Consider the following 23693-nt stretch of genomic DNA (forward strand, 5'->3'; position numbering starts at 1 on the left):
CCTACGCTCCTTGAAAGCCAGGCTTTCTTGTTATTATTTTGAGACGGTATTCATTAATTTTGTTACCACCATAAGTTTAAATGTGTTTTATGTGGATTTTATACAATAAACCAGCACAAAGTTATTCATAATTTTATAGTGGAAAGAAAAATTATGTTTTTAATGTTTTGATGAACTAAACAAAAATAGGGAAGATGATTAGGGTCGCTAGAAAAAAGGGAAAAATAATTTTGACTTTAATTTTCTGAGGTTAAAGACAGAATTCAGACAAAAGTCAAAATTTTGAGAGAAAAAAAAGTTTAAACTCTGAAAAATTGACAGAATGTCAGGATTTTAATTTTCAGACAAAGCGCCATCATTTTGAGATAAAAAAATAACTCCCACCAGAATTCCAAGATTAGTCAGAATTTTGAAAAAAAAAAAGTCAGAATTGAGATTATGAATGAACTTGGAATGTTTAGATTAAAGTCGGAATTTTTAGATTAAAGTCAGAATTTTTAGATTAAAGTCAGAATTTTGAGAATAAAAGCCAGAGTTTTGAGGATAGTCAGAATCCAGAGATCAGACTATTGAGAAAAAAAATTGCCGTAATTCTGAGGCCAGAATTCTATTTTTATTTTTTTCCAGTGGCCCTGATCGTCTTTCGTATAAAAAAAAGGACTGGACCTGACTAGTGGTGCTGCTTTAGATAAACATCAAAGCAAGACGTAAAGGAATAAATTCAGGGAAATGTCTATTTTAAGTTGGGCGATTTTCTTACTGCTTCAGTCGACTTAGCAGGCAGCAGAAGGACGCGCCTCAGTGACTTTGATGCGAACTTTAGCCGCCTACATCGGTTTAACCCGGAGCATGAACGGTCTGTTTGGCACAAGAGGAGAGGTGAAAGGTCAGGGTCGGGCAGCGCTTCGACTGGCTCTGCCCGCCAGAGGGAACGCATCAGGGGGCGGCCATGGAGCCAATGATGATTGGATTTCACTCATGTAACCAGCAGAGACGACCTCTCATTGAGAAAACAGTGTTGTGAATCTAAAAATCCATTCATTCTGTTTTGAACATAAAGAGCAGGTTACCCAAATCCACTTTTTATATATTATCAGTTTTATGTCGTGTTTCATTTGCTTTGTCTCAGGAATTGGAAGGAATTTCTAATTTAACACCAATTTCTCACCAGAAACTTGAATGTTGTGTTTTTATTTAGCTCAGTAACTTCATGTTCAGATCGTTCTGCCTTTCTTTCTGCTGTTCCTGTGCAATTTAGAAAAGTATTGCATTTATTTATTTTGTCAGATTTAAGGTCTGCGGAAGGTTGGAAAACGAAAATGGAGCTTTGGAAAAAAAAAGAAAAGAAAAGATGGCAGCAATTAAGGGGGGATTTGATTTTTTTTTAATCATAATTTGAGTCCCCATCTTTGCTACTGCAGATGTTTCTTTTACACAGACATTTTTGGTCGACAGAAGAAATAAATCAGTCTGATATTTGTTTTCAAAATACCAAGTCATCTAATTAAATGATGTATTCGTAGACAGCCTGTTCTTTCTAATGCACAGTCATGAACATTTTTAACCTTCCTGCTCACTGGAACTTAGTATGCTTCTCATTAACTACACAGTATTTTATTTTTATCTTGTCCTTACTGCATAGTATACTATTCCTGTTTTTTTTTTTTTTTTTACGTAAATATATATGTTACACTTGAATTTCCCTATTTTGAAATAATGAAGGTAATTTCTATGTCTGTGTTTTAGCTTTTGCAGCTTAATATAACCGAGAAGTATCAACATGACAATAGAAATGTGCGTCACAGTCATCAGGAGTAAAGAGTATCGGTCCAAATATTGACCCCTGTGGAACTCCGTACCAATATCTGCTGTATGGGATGATTTACCATCAAAACTGGATGAACTCAGATGGATATAAATTTTAACCAATATTCTGAGTTCAGACCAGAAGCTAAAATGATTTGTGCCGTAAAAACACCAGCATGTATGAGTTATGATGCGGCTCTGGAAATGAAATGCATCACAGACGTTGTTATCCAACACTGTTTATTCAGAGGTCGTTATTTAAAACTTGACAGATTGGACTTGAAATACATCTGGATTGTTTAGACATTTATTATTACGGACTCTGGCACAGCACTGATGTTCAGAGACGGCTCGCTGGAAACACCAGGAAGTGTGGACAACATTTGGGAGCAAAAAGCACAACTTTAAACAAAAAAGGAGGGAAACAAAATGTCTCCAAACAAAACATTTAGAGCTGGAAAGTGCCGCAAGTTTTACTTTGCTCTCTGATTGCTCAATTGTACTGTTGCTGGCAGATTTGTTTAGTCTTAAAAGTGGAAAACACAGAAACAACGTGATGGGGTTTTAATTATCTTTTACTTTAGCTCACTGGAAGATGGTTTAGTCAAAGTGGAAACAGCATTTTGGGATTTTATCTATCATGAAAATAATAACTTTGAATTGAGTGTAATCAACTTTCACCTTGGGAAAATTTCCAGTTGAAACGAGATTAAATCAGTTTATTAAACAAACATTTTATTAGCTTCAACTTGACTAGCATTCTTCACATATTTATTTCAATGGTATTTTCTAATTAGATATAATTTAAATATCAAATATTAGAATAAGAAAATAAGTGCTGCAACAAAGAGTAACATAATAAATGCAAACAAGGTTAAAGAAAAGAAAAAGCTAAAGTGGTGAGTTAGCACTGACTGAAATGTGCCCAATAAAAAGGTATAAAATGGTGACGAAACTAATGGTGTCTCTGTTTTAAAACTAATGAGTTAAACTGGGTTTGTTGCCGTTTTAACTCCTACATGTTCACCGACGCAGGAAAAAATAAAACCGGAGAAAATGTAGATTATAAAATGCCATTTAAAAAAAAAAAACAAACAAACATTTGATTTAAACAAACTCAACAAATTTACTACAAAAGAGCAAAGCTAGTTAATGCTTTCTCTGCCAAAAACAAACAGAAAAAGAACGATAAAGTCCCAACAACAGGTAAAAAGTCAACAGATCCGTCATTAGTGAGGTTTTCTGGGAGGCATTGGGAACATATTGAGCTTTAAATTGTCCTTGATGGGGCATAAAAGTTTACAAAGGTTGAAAGAACGTTGCATAGTGAGGTTGTAGGGGTTTATTACCAGTGTATCGTTATGAGATGAGACTTGATTTATAGGTAGGGATCGTCATGGTAACATATCAGCGTAGTGGCATCATGGGATTAATACTAAGGATGTTTTTACAAATATAATGCTAAAGGCTCCATTATAATCAGTCATGAAGGCTGATGGCGGTTCCAAACTTGTTTTAGTAGCAAAATTCTACTTTTAATGGGGCAAATTCAGATTGTGTGACGGACGCCTTTATGCTTGTTTATCCAACATTAGTTTTTAAAACTTAGCTTGGTTAATCAGTTTCACACAGATTAGCTTCAGAAATCACTAAAAACATGCTTTTATTTAATCCTTGATCTTAGACGTAATCTGTCTGATACTTTCATCAAAATGTTTTTTCCTTGCAAAGTTTTTATGGATCTGAACATAGAGATAATTTCTCCATTAATTATATGAGGTTAATTTAATTTACAGTACCAATGGGTAAATATAACATGTTTACAGGTATTCTGAATTAAGGTATTTTGGTGTTTTTTCTTAATTACAGGCCTCTTCATGCAACAAATCTGGTTGCATTTCTTATTTATTAGCCCAACATTAAAGTCTCCACAAGACAAAACATGATTGTCTTATTTAAACGTTTACTTTTAATTTCTCCTTACAACACATCTGCAAAACCGCTGTGAGAAGGCAAATTCAAGATTTGCATTTAAAATTTGGTGTACAGGGACAACAATGTTTCTGTGGAGCCTCGTTTTGTTGAAGAATTGGTCAAACCGATATTTCCTGATGAGTATCGTTAAAAGAACGCTTTGGACTGTTTTAGGCACTAAAACACTGGGAGATTCTTAGAGACGACGTGCCAAGGCAGGAACCAAGCATGCAACTTTGTTGAGTTTGAGTAAATGCTATTTTAGATCATTTTTTATTTGTTTATTAGTTTTCTATGTATAAAAGGACGGAGGCAGCTGAATGTTAGTTGGGGTTTTCATCAATTGCGATTTTCTACTTTAAATCTAATCCATCTAAAGATCCAATGTAATGGAGGACAGTGAACATTTTTCTGCACAATCTGTAACTTCAATATTGGAATCAACATATTTTGGCCCTGGACAAACCGTCAACTATTGTTCTGTTGGACCTGCAGATGACTTACATTCTTCTTTGTATTTCTAAGCTTTATAGTTTCATTAATAAATACAAAAGTAGGTTAGTAAATAGGTTGAAATTACTTGTCGTGCACTTCTATACAAATTGACCAGTGGTGATAAAAACATTAACAAAATAATGTGGTCATTATATTGCATTATATTGTTGTTGTTTTTTGGCAGCAAATCTCATCCATAAAAACAAGGTAACTTTTTTTAAGGTTAGTCCAAGAAAACTGTTCAAGAAGCCAGAAGCGTCCTGCTGAATGTGTTTAACTGCATCCAAATGTTGAAACTCTGGGATAAGATTAGGTTCTAATGCTAATATTATTAGCAGTAATGCAAACTTTTTTCAAATAAATGCACATATAGCCTAGATAGTTTGTCTAACTTTTATTAAGTGTAAAGAATGTTCCAGAAAATACTGTGAAACATCCTCATGTATAATAATTCAGAGGCATTTTGTTTGCAGGATGTTTTTTTTCTGAGAGAATAGCAAAATAATTTAAGAGAAACACTTTGACAACCGTCTTATGCAAGAATGAGAAGATGTAGTAAAAACTTTAGCTTATGATTAAATCACCAGTTGAGGTTTAAATTAGAGGGTTTAAGGGTATAAATAAGTTTTACTGCATGTAAGATACTGATCACTAATTAGTACTTCACACAATCCCTATTTTAAAAAAAACAACAAAAAACTACAAAAAACACCCTCTTTAAAAACGCCATAATTTTGTACTGTTCTGTTTCCAGAAACATAAATGGTTACGAAAAAATATTCAATTAGTATTGTTTAACCATAATTTAAAAAAGGAGATCAATATCCCAGCTAAAGGCCGTTCTAACAGGGTTAGCAGGTTTGTTAAATAAAGTTGTGTTCACTTAAAGTATATGGCCACTAAAATAGATACAGAAAATAATTTTCAGAATGTTTTCAATTAATAATCTGTATAATTAAACATTAAGTTAATATGGTGGCCGTCCGTCCATCCAACAAACCGTTTTTCTGTAAAATGTTCTCTGCAAAATGTAAATAAGGACAAACCGTGGCTATCTGCAGATTACTACCAGCAACAATTGATTTGTCGTGTTCACATCGTTCTGAATAAGTTGAACTGGTTTAGTTTTGGGTTTGAAATAAACTTTCAGCTCCAACATAAGGTGAACTTTGGTAAAAACTTGCCCTGAAATAGAAGCACATCTAAACAAAGAACGAACAAAAACGTGTCAACATCCTTCCATGCAGCTGCTGGTTCAGAGCAGAGAGACGGGACAACAACACAGATACATTCTGTCTCTGCCTCTTACGTCCTTCTGCCTCCTCATGTTGGAGGGTTTGTCCGCGCACAAATAAAACTTTATCTCCACACTTGTGTTCGTATAACTTTTATAAAATAAATCTCATATTTCCAAGTGTACAATAATAAAATGATGCACTCTGCAGAAAAAAAGCTCACAGGAAACTCTGTATATACACATAGTTTACTACTGTTTTGGCAGACGAGAACATGAACAAGTCCAGAATTGTAAACAGCTCTTTACTCTCATTCTGAACATTTTTGTTCCCACTCTTCAGTCCCAGTTACATTCACAGCTCAGGAAAATTGTGCTTTTTAAAAAAAAAAAAAAATCCTTGCAACAATCCAAGGCCTTCTTTGTGTCCTCTGGTCCGCTAAGTAGAAGTGCTCGTGTTTAAAGTCTGGAACTGGAACAGTCTGAGGGCCGCTGGTTCACTCCGGACTCATCCAGGAGAGGAAACGGGAAAATCAGGAAGCAGAAAGTTTCACTTAGACGTCTAGGAGAGTTTGAGGGGGTTACAAAACCTTTTCCTGTGTTTTCTAAAACTCTTGTTTGAAACAAAGACATGATCCGTATGATTTTATTGGTCTAAGAAGTTTTAACTGTGCTTTAGGTTGAGGAATGTCCATGATGGAGGGTGAAGAGTGACAGCACCTGGGTGAAGATGGACAGAGGACCTTCAGGTTTGGAGATGCAGAAAGAAGAGAGTTGAAGGAAAGCCACAGGAAGTCTTCAGTTTTCCTCATCCGTCAGCTCCTCCTCCCCCGTGGCTTTTTCAGGAATGGCCTCCAAGCTGCGTCGGCTCTTGGAGTCCGTGGAGCCGGAGGAGCCGCCCGCTGTCCCTCCTTTGCTCAGGTTGCAGGTGAGCGCCGAGTAGTGGATCTGCTTGAGGTTTTCCTGGACTTCACTTCTGGCATGTTTTAGTAAGTCAGCTTGACCCTGAGGGCACAGATCAGAGTGATTACATCAGGAGGAAGAAATAAACGTATTTCAAACTAATCTGAGAATCTAATAGAAGTTTAAAACCGAATGTGAGATTTTTATTTTACAAGGTAAGTTGATTGAGAACAAATTCTCAAAATTCGTACAGTGTATATTACAGTTTTTTGTGATTCAGCAGTCAGAGGAATTGATTCAAAATCAAATCAAAATTCAAAAAAGTTTTCTGGAAAAATAGTCAGACATTGGGTTTAAGTGACTGCTAACTCCAACCTGCAGGTGGCAGTATTTCTTTCTTTCTTCTACTACACTGGTGCCTCAGCCCTACTTGATGTCCAGTTGTAGTCCATGATGGATGTGGAACTCGTCCATCCAGATGCATCCATGTATTAAATGAAATGAATAATCTAAGGTTTCTCCACCATCTTCCTTCTTGATTCAGAAACTCACTTTTATAATGGCTACGTTGCCCAACAACCATCTTAATGCATCTGAACCATTATGTCGATCTTATCAGAAAACACTGAATGAAGGCACCAAACTCCACACAACTGGCCAAATAGACAAATAGTAGCAAACAGGATTTTCTTGTTTGACCTTTTTTTTTTTTTATTGGTTCTGATTTGCTCATTCAGATTCACAACTAGAACACGAGACAGAGACAGAAAAAACATGTGGTCTGTGTGTTGAAATTATCTAATTTCTGCATCTAAGTATATTTTTCTATCAATGCACCAATCTAGAAAATTGTGGTGATTCTGATTTATCAGCAATATCATGTAATTATCTTTCTTTTATCTGCTGCTGACGTAATCCCTGACTGAATAAAGCAGACCCCCTTATAGGTTTATGTAGCTCAATATTCCCTGAATGTTGCACTTATTGTGCTAAAGATTCCCACCTTCAGGATGGTGATGTTCCACGTGAAGCTTTCCACCGCCTTGTGCAGCTTCCTGCCCTTCAGCCCTTCCTTCACAGCCAGATCATGCAGGTTTTCATGAAATTCCATCGCTGGAAGAAAAGAGCAGTAAAAGTTCGTCCGGTCAGCGTTTATGGTTTGAGAGAAGCTGCTAAGTGGTGTCTGAAACTTATCACCATACAAGTGTTTCAGTTGATATCGATATTTACTGACTAGTTTTGGTTGTAAATATCTGATGTGACATTTCCCATTTTATGCAGTTTTCACTCCATGCAGCTGTTTTTTTAAGGCACTTTGGAAAAAACATTAAACTGCTGCTGCGCAAGTTACTCAACAGGTCGTTGCTAGGCAACCAGAAGTTACTCAACAAGTTGTTGTTAGGCAACCAGGTGAGCTAGTTGAGTCCACCAACCTGTGAGAGGTTGAGCAACAAAGGTCTTTCTTCTGCCTACATATCCCAGAATGCTGTGTGGTTTTGGATCAAGATGCAGTGATTATTCCACACATTGAATATTAAATATTCGATCAGATGTATTATCTATTGACATTGATCACATGTCTAACATGATGGATATTATTGATTTATTTTCCGCCCTAATTCAAAGTGATTATAGATAACGCAAGACTTCTGTATGAAGGTAAAAATCACAGATTAGTTTTATTAGTTGTAAAATCTTTCAGTATTTTTCAATCTCTACTATCAGAAAGTTAAATGTCACCAACTCGTGGTCACACAGGCAAGGCGGACATGATGAGGGCCAAGCTTCCTCAGTGAGGACACGTTTCATTTCACGCTGAGGCTGCAGGAGCCGGAACCCCAAACCCGAGAGACGCAGCACAAATCACAGGACGGTGACAGGCTTCTGCTCGGAAACTCCTTCAGAGAAAACAGACGTTTCCGCTCAGAGCAGGTCGCAGCCCCTGTCTGCGCTGTTGCCATGGAAACGCGCATGTTCACGTGCGAGCGAGAGACCGACAGTGGGGTTGGGAAGGAGAGAGAGAAAACCCCCTTCATGAGGAATCACCGCCGCTGATGCACATTTTGAGATTCTGACCTCAAACGATTTTTTAAAATTTTTTATTCTTTTCTGCCACCGTGGACGAATCCACCGTCTGCTGCTCAAATCCGGAGCGCATGCAAAAAGACTGGGAACATGCAAATATTCTCTCTTTCAGTTTCAGCTTTTACAACTCTAGATCCAGGAGCCGCTGCGGCGCACATGAACTGTGACTGTCATGAGGAAGGTGCAGAGCTTCCTCTGTTTCTCTTTCACACAAACAGAGACGCGCACAGCGGGGGCTGCCTAGCAACACCGTATGGAGTCTGGTGGAGAGGAAGAGGGGAAGCTCGCTCTTAGCAAAGCATGACAGAAATGGTGCAGTACGGGAGGATGACTCCACAGTAATGTCACATCATCAGAGCGTGACCTACATCTTTCTACAGATTAATTACAAATTCATCCAGAGATTGCAGAACTCGCACCAAACGATGCAGCTAATTTCTTCGGACGTGTGTGAAAAGGAAGAGCGAGCGAAGATGACTGAAGATGACTTGTGGTGATGCTCGACGCGGGGCGCCCGCCACTCTGTACCGAGGAACTGTCAGCTTGTCTTCCATAGACAAAATAGTGACTAAAGCTGACTTTTACATAAAATTCCAACAGAGAAAACTGATCCATTTATTGATTAAAACTAAAACGATTCATCTTGAAATCATGATGTGTTTAATCAAATTAATGAAATCTCTTTATTTTTATAAAGAATACTCCAACATCATCTGGAAATTAAATGACAAAATATTTCAAAATATGCATAAAAAAACCACATAATTTATAAGTAGTAATAATAAGAAAATAAATAACTCCCCAAATAAAAACTATAAAAGGGCCAACAAATTCACTTACGTCTCAGGGCAGCGACTGGAAAAAAATCTATATTTTAAATGGATTTTATTATGTATTTTCCAGGCACTTACTGTCATTTTACATCGCAATCAAGTAACTTCTACCTTTTAGTTATAAAAATAGTCATTTTCAGACTGTTATAAATACAATAGAGTCTTTCGTTTTTAGGTCATTGAGCTCGATTTCTTTTTTTTTTTGTTATTGTGGTCAAGCAGCAAATCTTCACACGTTTTCGATCTGCATCTGTGTTTTCAGTGTTCCCACACAAATGACCTGGTTTGACCCTTTTTGCATAAGAAATTCTGATGCTATTCCTGCAGTTCTGGTTGTTTTGGACTTTTTCATGGCATGAAACAGTGCTGTCTGTAGACAGATGTCTGTGCACCAAAATGTCTCAATTTCCAGCTCCTCTTTCTGCTAAAATGTACATGCTTTGATTTTTCAAAATGCAAGCACATGATGCACATGGGTCAGGCTTAGAAATGAGCAGGAGACATTACAAAATAAAAGCAGAACATGCCACAATAATATTCTAAACAGTTTCTGCAATGTTCTTGTGATAATTTGAGGCCAAAATGAAAACTGAGCAACAGAGTTGATTACTTTCACAACCTCACTTTTACGCATAAATTTTCAAGTCAGGATGAAATGAAGGACTAAACGGATTAAGTTAAGACTATAAGAGGAATCACAAGGATATGTAACACTTGAGCTGTGATGAGCTCTGAAAATATCCTAGAGAACAACAACAACTTTTGGTCTGTTGTACAACAGGGAGTTTCAGGTTATTTTCCATTTCAGTAAATAAGGAACAGTTCACTTGCCACACTAAAAAGAAACTTGTTTAACCAGCAGCTACAGAAAAAAGCAAAAATAATCCAATTATTCTGGGTTTTTTTTTGGACAAGTACATGAGAAACTCCCAGGAAATCAATTAGGAAACTCCTGAGATCAGGATGATCATTTCTCGCAGGACTGTTTTCTTGCTGCATTTAGCCTCCAGTCCAGAACCCAAAGATATTATATTATATTATATTATATTATATTATATTATATTATATTATATTATATTCAGCTGTCATATAACTTATATGACAGCTGAAGTCTGAAACAGCTCAGATGCATACAGATGTTTAGATTCCTGCTTACATTTGACACAATCCAGATTCTCTATGTTTGAGAGTTTAGACAGATGCCCTAAATTATAAATCTAGTAAAACCGGCTGACTTATTTTTAGTTCTCTGTTTATTTTAATATATAATACAATCTAAAGGTGCACATGGCTGAGAACTGTGGCTCTCTGGTCAAAGAGTATGAGGGATTTGGTGAGATAAGACTCTCGCTCTTCGCTGCGCTACAGTTTCCTTCCCACAGCGAAGTCTGCCGATAATGCGCAAGCTAGGAAACATGTCCGCCGATAATGGCGGATAAACTGTTTTTCTGCAGTGCTAGATTATTTCTCCACCATTAGCACAGCTGCAACAAACTGGAAACCTCAAGCTTGTACATGGGAGCAGCGCATGCACCAGCATGATTGGAAATGCTAAGATCCTCCTCTTGGCTGTAATTGGTCATTTCAGACCAGGGTCGCTGTATTTCTGCAGATGGCAGTAGGACCGCAGGGAAAAGGCAAAGGACTTATTTTTTCAGATTTGTTAGAAATTTCACTACTAGGACATAGTGCCAGTTTTGAGAAAGAAATTTACTGCTGTCTGCTTCTATATCACATTTTCATAAAGTTAGCACTGAATAATTGTTAAATAGAAACCATCATTGCTGGATTTAACCGTTTTTTTTTTTTTCAGCATCTTCATGATAGTTAAGCAATTATTTTAAAATATGTTTGCAAACAATATCAGGTATTTCCCCTTTTCAACTAGAAGTAAACGGGTAACAGGAAGTGTAGTGGTGCTAGTGGACTTTGTGTCTCTTATTAGTATAAACTGGAGCATTCCTCAGACTAGACGGTCGCAATTTACCTAAATGCAGCATAACGGAAAGGCACATAACAAAAGAGTAATGATACTGCTCCAACACACAAGCTATGTCTCAAATAGTGAAGCGCTCATTTATTTGGCTGTTTCGTAAACTTTCAGTTGAATAAAGTTCTGTGTTTGTTTTGTCACCAACTGTTAACAATAATTAAGGTAGTTTGTATTCATACTCTTAGTTTGCAGCGGTTCTGTTTCGTCTCCTCACATTCTCTCTTTTTCTGGTAATTTTATTTCAGGCAAAAAATATACATGAACAAAATAACACAGAGCTAAAAGTTGGGACTGTTTGCTCTGAACTCCAGATTATTCACACTACAAAAGCTGCTTGAACTACCCACAAAAAGACAGAATAATTCAAATTTAAATAATAACAGGAGTGGCAACATTTCTGATCGCCATCCGTTTATGTGCAGCACAGAATGTAGATGAAACTCAAGCATGTTTTCACCTCCATTTCTAACTTTGCACATTTGAACATTTCCTCCATCAAGCTGAAATGTCAGCAGAGGAGGTGAGGAAATGACAGGAACAAAAAGAGGAGTTCAGGTAACACGAGTTTAACAAAAGGACACGTCTTCGTCTGTGAAATATGTCGTGTGGCAGCTCTGTCCAGTGCTGGTTGCTGCTGTCGGAAAGGCACCGACATCGTTTGTGACAGCGTTTATTTATTTTCTAGTTCAGGTTTCTTCAGTGTGAGACGGTGCAACATGCTGTCTCTCTGTCTCAACATCAGAGGCAGAATGCAGGAAAAAACAGCGCTTCCTGCAGCAAATCCGCCTCCTTCCTTGAGGTTTATTTTAGGAGCTGCTCCTGCTAATATGAAATATTAACTTTCCAGATTCTCCAGACCTGACTGGAGAATACTCTCTTTAGAAAATGATCATGAGAATTATTGCTAGTTAAAAAAACGATTGCACAGACTGAAATAGAATATTTAGTAGGCCGGTGACAATAACAAAGTTTGATGGATGATAAATCATCCCAGCAATTATTGGGATAAACGATAATGTTCATTTTAAAGTAATATAACGATAATGGCAAAATAATCCAAAACATCCAAAAGATATATAACAGAAATGAGTTATGAAGTCTCTGTACAGAAATAAAGGGCTAGTTGAGACTAATGTACCAGACTGAAATCTTTTGTCATTCAGTTTTTGGAAGAATGAGAGAAAAGAGAAAAACAATAAATCATGCAAATGGAAATTTTTGAGCGCGTTAAAATTAATCTTACAATTAATTGATTTGCTGGTTATTGCGGCAGGCCCAATTGTGATAAATAATATTATTTGGATCTTATTTCCAAGTAATATATTGACAATGGCCTAAAAATGCAACTTTGTTCTCTCAAAGACTAATAAAATGTCCATTAATATCTAAAATAAAACAAAAGAAATGGAAACGAAAACCACACACACAACAGAAACCATAAATAAAATAATAATAAATAAATCCCTCCAAAAATATTAATCAGAATGGAAATTATTGTTCTAATTTATTATGCTAGTTATCGATTAATTGCTGATTGACAAATTTAGGATTCAGATTTGTGTCTGTTTGGTTGTTTCTTGCGTTGTGTTCTGCAGAGAAGACGGTTTTTCAGCATTTGGTATTTCGAAACATCTTGTGCTGATTGTGTTGTTCTGCCATCTAGACGTCCTGAATGCTAAGTGGGACCTTAGTGTGAGTCAGTTAGGGGAAGTGACATCTCCCCATTAGTGCTCCCAACACCTTTCTCTGCACGATCCGACACCGCCTTTTATTTTCCTGGGAGGAACGTGAGGCCTCCCTGACCTGATGTGATGGGTTATTCACAACTTTGGTAGTAGTTGATGCTGAAACAGTCTGCTTTGTTCACAGGGAACCAGGTTCGTACTGACCCAGTTTCTGTGAAACCGCACCGCATGCACACACAGAGGTAGAAGCAGCAGCTTGAGCACGTTCTCCTGCACTGGTGCATGCACCCAAACACATTGTTTTTTGCAGGGAAAACAAGCCAGTTCTGGATGGAGAATAAATCATTGTTCAACTTCATGGGTTTGCCATCTGTTGTGTCCTACTTTGGAATTGTTTGCTGTTGAATTTTCTCCAGCTGATGTTAGGTAATCATGTCGAAGGCTCTTTGAAACCGAAAGCCCCCATAAAGCCTTAGTGCAAGCTTTCGAGAAGTTGTTTGGTCTGTTTGGGTTTTACTGCCAGCTTATCAAGATGCAAGTTTAGGTAATAGGTTTCCTTAAGGCGATATCGGTCAGCTCATCTTACAGAGAAACTAGATCAGGGGCTACCAACTCCAAACCGGAAGAGTTGATATTCTGGTTTAATTACAGCTGAAATTTATTCCAATAACCCAAATATGTAAAAGTGGAAAAGCATTTAATGAATACAGGACAGAGTTCTCACTCAGGTGTTATCTGCAGGAAAGCTCAGCAGATAAAATTGAACACTTACAAGAGGAATTTAAAAAAATCAGGGTTTTTGAGTCATTCAATGACTCTAATATGTGTAACTACACATCAAGAGGGTCGATCCAATCAGGCACGAATCGGCACACAAACTGAGAAATAGTTTGAACATTTACGCTTCAGATGGTGAATATTTGAGATGTCATCTTCAGGTCCGTCAGCGAATGTAGAGCTGATGGATATGGCTGATAAAATATAAGTTTGCTTTAAGTGCCTCGGTCACATGCTGGAGCAAAGATAAGCTGTGGGCTCTGCTCACACACAGTGTTATAAACTAAGCACGAAAGTTGAGAGGTTTCCATGTGATTACTTGTCTGTGCTACATACTATATATATATATATATATATATATATATATATATATATATATATATATATATATGTGTGTGTGTGTGTGTGTGTCAAATTATTTCTGTCTCAATAGTGCCACATTTGATGGAGATACTCAGTTTATTTATACAGTTTGTGAGTATAACAGCAGTATGTGGGTTGTCACTCACCACAATTTTTTATTTCAGGTAAGTGTCTTATTAAAAATGTAACATCATGCTACCATCTCTACGTTACAGTAATGCAACTGTGGCTGGTAATAAAGAGTCTGAAGAAGGTTTGTTTATAATCTGGTTTCTATAGAAACGGCAAAAGCCAACGGATCTACAATAGAGCATTTATGGCAAGCTCTTTGTGTATTTTATATAAATTATCTTTCCATCAGGCACCACAACACGCTTTACAGACCCCATTAGGTTTTTAACAGCCATTATTGTGTGGTATAACCATGTAATTGATGGATAGATATGGATTATATCATTATACCTGTAAAACTGCTGTTAGCTTAGACCTTTGCAAAGGAAACTGCAAAAAAACAAGATCTGTAATGGTTATATTTACAGAATGATGGCTCTGAAATTGAACGATGATTTGATGCAGGTACTTTTACACTCCATATGTACAGAATTTCATACAATAATGAAAGTAAATCTTATTCCTTTGCATTGATACATGCTGCTGCTGTCTAGCTGCAAGAATAAAATGTTTAACCTTTGCTATATAGAGAGAATAACAATCGCATTGGGATGTAGGTTTAAAAATTACCATCAAACTTTGGCTACAGATTATCTGCAGTTATCTTAGTGCAGAGACAAAAGAAAAAAAGGAAGCTGAGTCATGGTATGGATGCTCTGTCATATATTTTCAATCTAATGATTTATACAAGATTACTTTAACATTAATGGGTCAGTAATGTATATTTTCCAGGCACATGGTGCCATTTTATAGCGTAATTGTAATGAAAATGCTGCATGTCAAACATAAAAGAAATGTAGCTTTGCAGTTTGATTCCTTGATATTGGCCTCTGTCTCTTTAAGAAGCTCCTACTCTTTCCAACACTTATCCACAACACACGCTAACTGCTGCTGCCACTAGTCTGGAGGAGCTGAGTGAGGGAGACACTGGGGACTGCAGGTCCAAGGAGGAACTTTGTGGAAATAGGCGGCACCGTGCAAGGCCATTCTCAATCATGCATGAAAGAATCAAGGCAACATTCCAGATATGTTTTGATGAGGGAATAACGTTATAACATGATTTAAATCTCAGTCAGTTTCACATAATAAGCTCCTCTAACCTTCTATGCTACTTGGATTTCACTGTGAAGAGTCACATAGGTGTTAATAATAATTGTATAAATATACCCACAAACCCAAATTAATCAGCTATTGAATAAAATTGTAATAATGAACAGCTGGCAGGATTGTCCATCCAGCATGTTTCCTCAAGTCTCTGAACTGAATAAACCTTGTCCCTGACCTCACTAAGTCAATATGTCACAACAGAGATAACAACTTCACCTACATGCTCTATTACCAGGTTACTTTGTAATCCTCTGGTCAAGGCTGGCACAAACAAATAACAAGGTCAGCCTGTAATACAGCCCAAAGGAAGTGAAATGAAAATTATGGTCATGACATGCCTGACAGAGACTCTGTGTGGTGGGTTCATTAACCACTGCGACGTAAACATTTCACTTTTTCTTCTACGTTGCTCATTTCTGCAAAAATGCACATTTACAAAGTCCTCCAGGTATAAAGTGTGCAAACCTCTTGGACTTGGGAACATAAGGTAGGAAATGACCAGAAGAGTCGTTCACATTTAAACAAATGTTTCTCACAGTCATGAAGCAGAAAGTTCTCATTTCTGCCATCTGTAGTGTCGAGCTAGCAGTTTGTTTGTCTGCTGTTTTTTTTTCCAGTTTGTTAGCACACTGTGTGTGAATCGGAGCTGAGCCAAATGTGATAAAACTCTTTGAGGTTACAATGTTTCTCTGGTTGGCTTGAGGAAACAGGAACAAAGGCTTGAGTTGCTTCCAGGTACTGAATGTTTTGTTGTTGTGTTTTTTTTTTAAGGTGAAGCAATCTAGTTTTAGCCAGAATATGGATTGATTTACAAAAATGTATTAGCAAAGTTTTTTTTTTTTTTTACCTGCTTTCTGAGTTTGCAAAATCCTCTCATACACGCAGTCGGAGCTCTCCAGCAGGATCTTGCTGGTCTGGATCATCTGAAAGGAAAAATAATCAAGCAATTTTAATAACTGCTTTTAAGAGAGGTGAACACTAAAGTCACGCAGTAAATTGTGCTGCCTGGTGTTTTTCCCATTTAAAGAGGGCCGAGAAAATAAGATGTTATTGCAGGGATGTCTGTTGGGCGAGGTCGTTTAACTGCATCTTTGCAAACCAAAATTAAAGGAAAGCGCAGCAGAAGTAATTAGATTTTTTTTTTTATTTGAGGTTGTGTTGATTTCCTTCAAGCTGTGACTATGCCTCATTTTATGGAGAAAAATATAAATGGCAACCCCTCCGCTTGGCTTTAAACGGAAACGTTGATCATCACGGTCAACTGATGAAAACGCAAACATGTCACTTTGCTGCACATCATTAGCATGTTATCTGTGACAGAGCAGCTGTGAAGGAGGCTAAGTTTAGCTCCTCTGGTGCAACGCTCTGCCCTAATTGAGTGCACAGACTCTGCTGACCTGCAGACTGTCACAACTTTCATGATGATCTATTTACATATTAAAGAATTTCTTCTAAACAAGAATGCAGCCAGCAAAATATTCTGCAGAAAAGTGTTTCAGGAAGAGGTTAGAGAAGGAAGTGCAACCCGGGTAACGGAGAGAAAAATACAGAGCCTGAGGCGTCTTTTTTTTTTTTTTTTTTTTTTTTTTTTAATCATCTGAGGGAACAGCTAAAATACGATATCAATCTTCCTGCATGGTACCCAAGATGACATTTTTAATAAAATGTTACTTCATTTCCAATGTCAATCCGATACAGGGGCGCTTGTGTTCATGTCACTATAGTAACTGGCTTGCACATGTGCTTGTGCACTCCTGAAGAGCCCATCAAGGCCGTGTCAAAATTCAATGCTGCTCAGGTAGAAAACTGGATTTCACTTTTAAAAAACCCCCCATAAAATTAGCCACGTACCGACTAATCTGATTGAAATAAGCAAATTTTCTCTTTCTTGGCTCTAACTGCTGATTCCCTGGTCAAATACTGAAATATCAAATTCTAATCAAATACATTGAACAAGAAACACATTTTCTGTCTATTCACTTAATTCATCAACAAGGGTTGTCCTTACCCCCCTCCTCCCCCCCCAAAAAAATCAAACTTAGTAACAAAGACATTACTTTAAAACCTATAAACCATTTTTAAGACTTTATTCTGTCCCGTCACTTTTTTTGTTCTTTTGCTCATTGTGTGGGCCAAGATTGTGTGCAACTTATAGGAAATAAAGGACAAAATGAAAAGTATTTCTATGCATGTGTGTGTTTGTAACCAACATTTTCCCATGCAATTTTTTGTCAGCTTGTACTCAGAGGGGGACGGAGCTGTAATGAGGCTTCAGCTCGATGCTTATTTTTAAACAGATATCGTTTAAAAGCTTCTGCTGTCCAGCATGTTTAATCCTTTTCTGTAGTAGATAAGCATTGACATTACTCTCACCGATCTTATTAAACCCCTTGCAAACATAATAGTGGGCATCTTTAAGATGTTTCACTAATCATCCTTTGGCTATTTCTATTAAAGAGACACGGAGTCTCTTCTCTGGATATACTTGCAAATTTTGAGAGTTAAACTTCCAACAGCAGCTTAGTGTTTGTTCTGGAACGCCAATGCATGGGAGGGAAGAGGCTCGGCGTCAATGTGATGTTTTGAAGCAACATGTTGAGGCTTTCCTGGAAAAACTGTTCAGAACAGTTTGGGACCACAGCGACTGAACTGATTTTAATGAAATCTCTGATTGGTATTGGGGTAGAAAGTCCTGACCGGGACATCCAGAATAGACCTAATACTAGATCTCCAAATGCTCGCAAACCCAGGATGCAAATGGTAAATGACAAAATACGTAATATTTACTTTTTATTTTGTAAAATAAAGTCCAGACATCAGCTTACCCAGTACCTCCAGTTTCAGACTTAGGCTAAATTTCCCTGCCACTATTCCTCTGCATTTACTTCAGGAAGTGGTTCTGCTGCACAAACATGTGACTTCATACAACTATTTGTGTTGTGTAAGTGATGCGGTGCTGCTGCAGCACATTTTTATGCTCTTTAGGGACGTCGTGCCAAATTTACATGATTAACTAATCTATATTTATTTTAAATGTTCCAACTCTGTCATGCGAATATAATAGCAAAATATAAATTACTTACAAAATAATTGTCCAGAAATGCCCATTTTAATAAGAATCCTAATCATAGTGTTGCTGATGAGCAAAATGACTCAAAATAATCGTTTCCAAAGAATACATAAAACACAAAGATATAAATAAAAGTGTATTTCCTGTTTTGTTCTTGTGACAATCTATTCTAACCTGAGAAATGCCTTTTTTTTTATTTTGCTCTTTGTGAAGAAAAGAAGGGGATGCATGAAACTATGTATTTTAATGGTACACTGTTAAAAACAAATACCGGCATACGTGGAATTTTACCGTATAAATATGGATTTATACACTCTTTTATTTATACACTGTTATTGAAAGGACATATCAAAACATGCTGAGTGGAAAAGTAAAACTTTTGGACTTTTGGATATTCAAGGCAGCCAATTAATTATCTAGAAACCCACATTTGAGAGTTTAAAAAAAATCTTTATTTAGGATACTTCTCATCTCTTGCAAACTTAAACAAACATTTTCCAATAGTTTTCAGTCCTCCTTTGGATCTGTTTAAAACTATACACTAAATTACCAGCAGATGTATCCTCTGGTGGCTTGTTAAAGAAAAACAGTCTGTCATCAACTAAAGCTGCGGCTTTTGTTGGTCTCTAATTAGTTACTCTCTCAGACACATTTAAAAAGATTATAATAGGTTTTTTGATTTTTTTCCCCTGTTTCTCTAATGACCTATTGTGCATATAAAAGGTGTGGAAAGTTTCAAAGTCCACACCCAAGGGGTTATTATAATATACGGACAACAAAACTGCTGTAAGGTCCTATTTTGGACTCCAAAAGTTTTCTTCTGAATCTAAAAACCAAAACTTAATGATGCTGGTTTTCAGCATCACTTCACCAATTAGAGCCACATCACTAACCTATTAAAAGTTTAGAAATTAAAGATAATCAGCTGAGACAAAGAAAACATTTTCTGAAAACAAACAAACTCATCATCCACTTTTTTCCAATACATATTACAGCGTGTTTCCACAGCGTGTGGCCTGCTGTTGGGTGTTTTGCGTGGGGCAGACAGTTGCACAAGCCCAGTAACATGAATCACCATGTTGTTCTGCGAGCTGTAATGACAAAGTGCTTGTATATCTGCAGCTGCAGCACTTAGAAGCTGTGATTACCTTCCTGATGGGTCAAGAAATTACCGTCTTCACGGCACACGCAGCGTCTCACATATATATAGAAGAGACATGTTTTTGAGTTAAGAGTGGATGAGGGTATATTTGGACACAAAAAAACACCTCCTAACTACTCTGATCATGTGTGTTACAGTAATTACTTCCATGTTAGCTTGGTGATGCGTTTCTCTACATGAATAGAACATGTTACACAGAGTCTGGATCTACAAATTCAAACAATTAAAAAAAATAGTGGCTTAGGATACGGAAGAATGGATATTTGGTCATGTTTTTTCAGTCTGAACATTGGCTTTAACATCATTTCCTCTAGATTTCAATTTAAATGCCTTAGTCATTGATTGTAAATCAGTATCTCTGTTGCTACAAAATAGTTGCCAACAAAATAGAAACTCCTTTCACTTATTTTAATGTTATTAAGCCACCGACCCTGTTCCAGGATTTAATCTGAGTTTGACTCTGGACAAGGTCTGTTTTTTTTCACAGCTAAATTAACAAAATATGAGAAAAATAATCAGGAATTTTAGAAACTACTGATATATTGGGATTTCCAGGCATAAGAATCTCTCAGGTTTAAGGAAACTGGTCTGAAAAATGGGACTGTGTTGAATGAAATGCCTTGTTGGTGTGAGAGAGTTTGCTCTTTTTGCAGCATCAGTGTCTGAGGTGGATTTCGGTGCAGACACGATTTCCCAACACTAATTAATGCAGAATATCCTCATTAGTCATGTCTCAAAAACGCCAGTCTAGTGTTTTTTAAATGTTCATATTAAACTCATCTTACAACACCTCTGAGTGTATATAATCTCTGATCTGCACTGGTGAACGCCAATACAAGCAAGACGTAGGTCAGGTAACAAAAACGTGAGTGACTTCAGCAGCCAGTAAAACTGGAGCATATGGTTTCCAGAGGATAATTATCTGCAAACAAGCTCTGCTGTTGTTAGCCATACGTTCTTCGATGCCAATAACTGAACAATATTCACGGTCGCTGCCATGGCTCTTGCTTTGCAGGAAACACCAGGCAATGTCTTTGTCAGCCGGTGCAGATGGCGCCAACGTTTCTCAGCTCAGACAGAATCTGGCCACCATCATCATGTTTTATCAATGTGCAAAGCAGAAGAGTAAGGGGTGCTGAAGAGGCAAGCTGTGAAGTACTGAAAAGCATAAACATTAATCAAATTACTTAAAACCATGAGCTGCCATCCCACTGAGTGTAAACACCTTTTTTCTTTTTCTTTTTTAAGGAAAGTAGGATATAAGTGAGAATCAGGTTTTGTAGCAGTCGGGGTGTAAAAGCTCCCCTACTTTCTATGGTTTCTATGGTACACTGAAACAAAAAAACATAAAACTAGAGTTTCCATAAGTAAATTACAATAAATTCTCACACTCAAAGCTTTAAAGTTTCCTACCTTTCTCGGTTTAAACCTTGTAGCACATAAATACAGTGACCGTTTGGCGGAATTATTATGTTTGTCCTTTAAAAACTATAAAAACAAATTGTATTCAAAAACAGAACTTAAGAAAGAAACCATCTCTCAAACCAAACAGAACAAGGAGTTTAACATTCAGGTCTTCTTTAAAGACTTTAGAAATTCAATTATATTGTAATAATTAAATAAGCACTATGGAAACAAAAAAATGTTACTATATTTTTTCCTTTCGATACTTCTGTACCACATAGACAATTTTCAGCTTGATCAGTTCAATCCAATTCATTTAATAAATGACAGCACATTAAGCAAGTTATGGAAGGTGAGTTAGGTCAAAATGTGAAAAATCAGATTTTTTTTTCTGGTCAGTGAAGGCATCATGCTCAGAACTGGACTGGACAGTCTTCAGAGGTGACTGTGAAAGAGTGAAGAATCACTGAGACGCTGCTTAAATGGAGAAATATGTTGAGAAATGTCTGTGGTTAATTCAGACTGCGACAGAGCAAGAAAGTGCAAGACTTTCAAGAGATAACAGGAAGGCTGAACGTATTACAGGAAAGTTGCTTTGTTCTATCATTATCAATCTTAAAATGCTGATTTTTAGAAAATAGTTGAAGAAAATTTTTTCTCTAAGATTTACACAGACTTTTTTGCTAAAACAATTTAAATACCTAATTTAAGTTGCTAAAGCCAATTTAAAATGCTGTCTGTAGAGATTTCATTTGTAAAACCCTGTTTGGGATCAGGGATCAGAAATTGGCCACAAAACGATTATCAGTGTTTCTCTACTCCAAATCAGCAAAACGCTGAAACCAAAGTTAATAATTTTTAACATTTCTGGCGGTAAATATACATAATTTACTTGGTGGTTGTTTCACTGTCAAATTCCGATCTCTGCTAATTACCAGGGCCTCCAACTTTCCAGCACTCAAATTCTTCCATAATTTATTTGATGTTTTTCCATAAGCAGCAGTCGGATTACCCAAGCTTTCAATTCAAGACTAAACCAAGCCACCTTAATCGGTCTGCATCTAGGTCATTTCAACATGGTTCCTCTTTAATGCACTCATGGTTGAGTTCCAAAGAGTAAAAGTGATGCAAAAGTAGCCCAGGCAAGTAAAGATAACACCTAACTGTGTTGCTGTGTAATTGTTTCATAATTTTACAAGCAGTTACGGTTGCCTACAGAACCAACTGTCATGTGAGAAACATTTAAACACTTTTACTTGTTTTAGAAGATGAATAAAACAATAGCAGTGTGATCTGTGTTCTTGCTGGGACAAATACTCTTCTGTGTGTTTCCTAGTAATTTTCTTTTTAAAATTTGCAAAAGATTTGAGAATTTGGGAGAAATTTGAAGAACATGTTTTATTTATAGGCACCATACTCGATACATAAAATCAATTAAGATACAACAGTAAAATAAGTTAAATTGAATAAAAAGAGCAGAAGGTATCGAGTAGAAAAACAGTGTCAAACCCAATGAGTTTGACCAAAACATTAGGCTGCTTAATGCTAATTAGAAATAAGGAACATAATCTACATGCAATATTATACAAAAGGTAGTTTGTTTTTCAATCGTCTGGACCATAAAATAGCTTACCGAACCACATCGACCCAAAAACGAGGCATTAAGGTCCCACCACAACATTTCAGTCAGGTTAACATCTGCACTGTGACTGAGTTAAGAAAAACGTAATTATTTTATATTTTAGCCATGCTGTTACACATTTGCTGCCTTCATCATCGTTTAATAAATACGTTGTATGAACTGTGTTGTGTTTTATGACCCAATAGGGCAAATGCATCGTTTTTTAAATAAATAACTCAATGCATGAAAAACAAAATACCCAGAAAAGGATGTAACTCTTTTAAATAGAAGTATTTCAGGAATAGAAATTCTCTAAAAAAAAATTATAATCAGACTTGACAATTTATGAAAGTAAAGATGCTTGGATTAGGTTTTGTTAGTTGTGTGCCTGTTTTGTTCGTTTTAATGTTCTTTTGGCTCACTATGAGGATATGATGTTCTGCTAACTGCAATGATATTTGCAATGGCCTCAGTGGCACATTGCATAACTTTTCAACATTGATTGTATTACTTAACAGAGTTCCAACCCTATTACCTAATAATTTCAGCATGTCCCTGTTATATTAAGTAAAGTCAAGATATCGATCTAATCGGAGTCGAAGTTGGTTTGCTGAGGTGAAAAGAAGCTATTGATTGGGTAATTCACACATAACCAATTTTTTTTTTTTACTTTCTCGGGTACTTGCAGAGCAAACAAGAAGAGGGAATCATTTTTGTTTCTCCATTTTAATAAATTCCTAAATTCTTCAAGGATGTGAGTCTGAGCTGATGTAATGGGCTGTTTTTCCTGACCATTACTCACCATGTCGTAGGAGGTGACGACCTTTTTCAGGACCTCTGGGAGCAGGCCTTGGAGCTCCAGGTTAGGGTACGGGTCAGAGAGGTTAAACAGCAGGAGCGGGCTGTTGTCGGGTCCTGTCAGCCGAGGGGAAAGGGCCAAGATGCACTGCTTCAGGTTGGCCACGGCTGAAAGGCCGCAGAGCTCCTTAAAGGACACTATGGCATTCTAG

At 36.9% G+C, this 23693-nt stretch overlaps 1 protein-coding gene across 4 annotated transcripts in view; it reads right to left on the minus strand.

The window, feature by feature from the left end:
• Positions 1–2030: 2030 nt before the first annotated feature.
• Positions 2031–23693, minus strand: part of plcl2 (phospholipase C like 2) — a 51442-nt gene continuing 29779 nt past the window's right edge. For all 4 annotated transcript variants that reach the window (XM_015034749.1, XM_015034748.1, XM_015034751.1 and 1 more), the window contains 4 exons: positions 23486–23689; positions 16274–16349; positions 7416–7525; positions 2031–6514 (listed from right to left, as the gene is read on the minus strand). In XM_015034749.1, coding sequence (XP_014890235.1) covers positions 6308–6514; positions 7416–7525; positions 16274–16349; positions 23486–23689 — 597 coding nt within the window. In that variant the 3' untranslated portion in view covers positions 2031–6307. The remainder of the gene's footprint in view (positions 6515–7415; positions 7526–16273; positions 16350–23485; positions 23690–23693) is intronic.

Source organism: Poecilia latipinna, unplaced genomic scaffold (assembly GCF_001443285.1).
Source record: "Poecilia latipinna isolate Pla-1442-1.1 unplaced genomic scaffold, P_latipinna-1.0 Scaffold310, whole genome shotgun sequence".
NCBI lineage: Eukaryota > Metazoa > Chordata > Actinopteri > Cyprinodontiformes > Poeciliidae > Poecilia > Poecilia latipinna.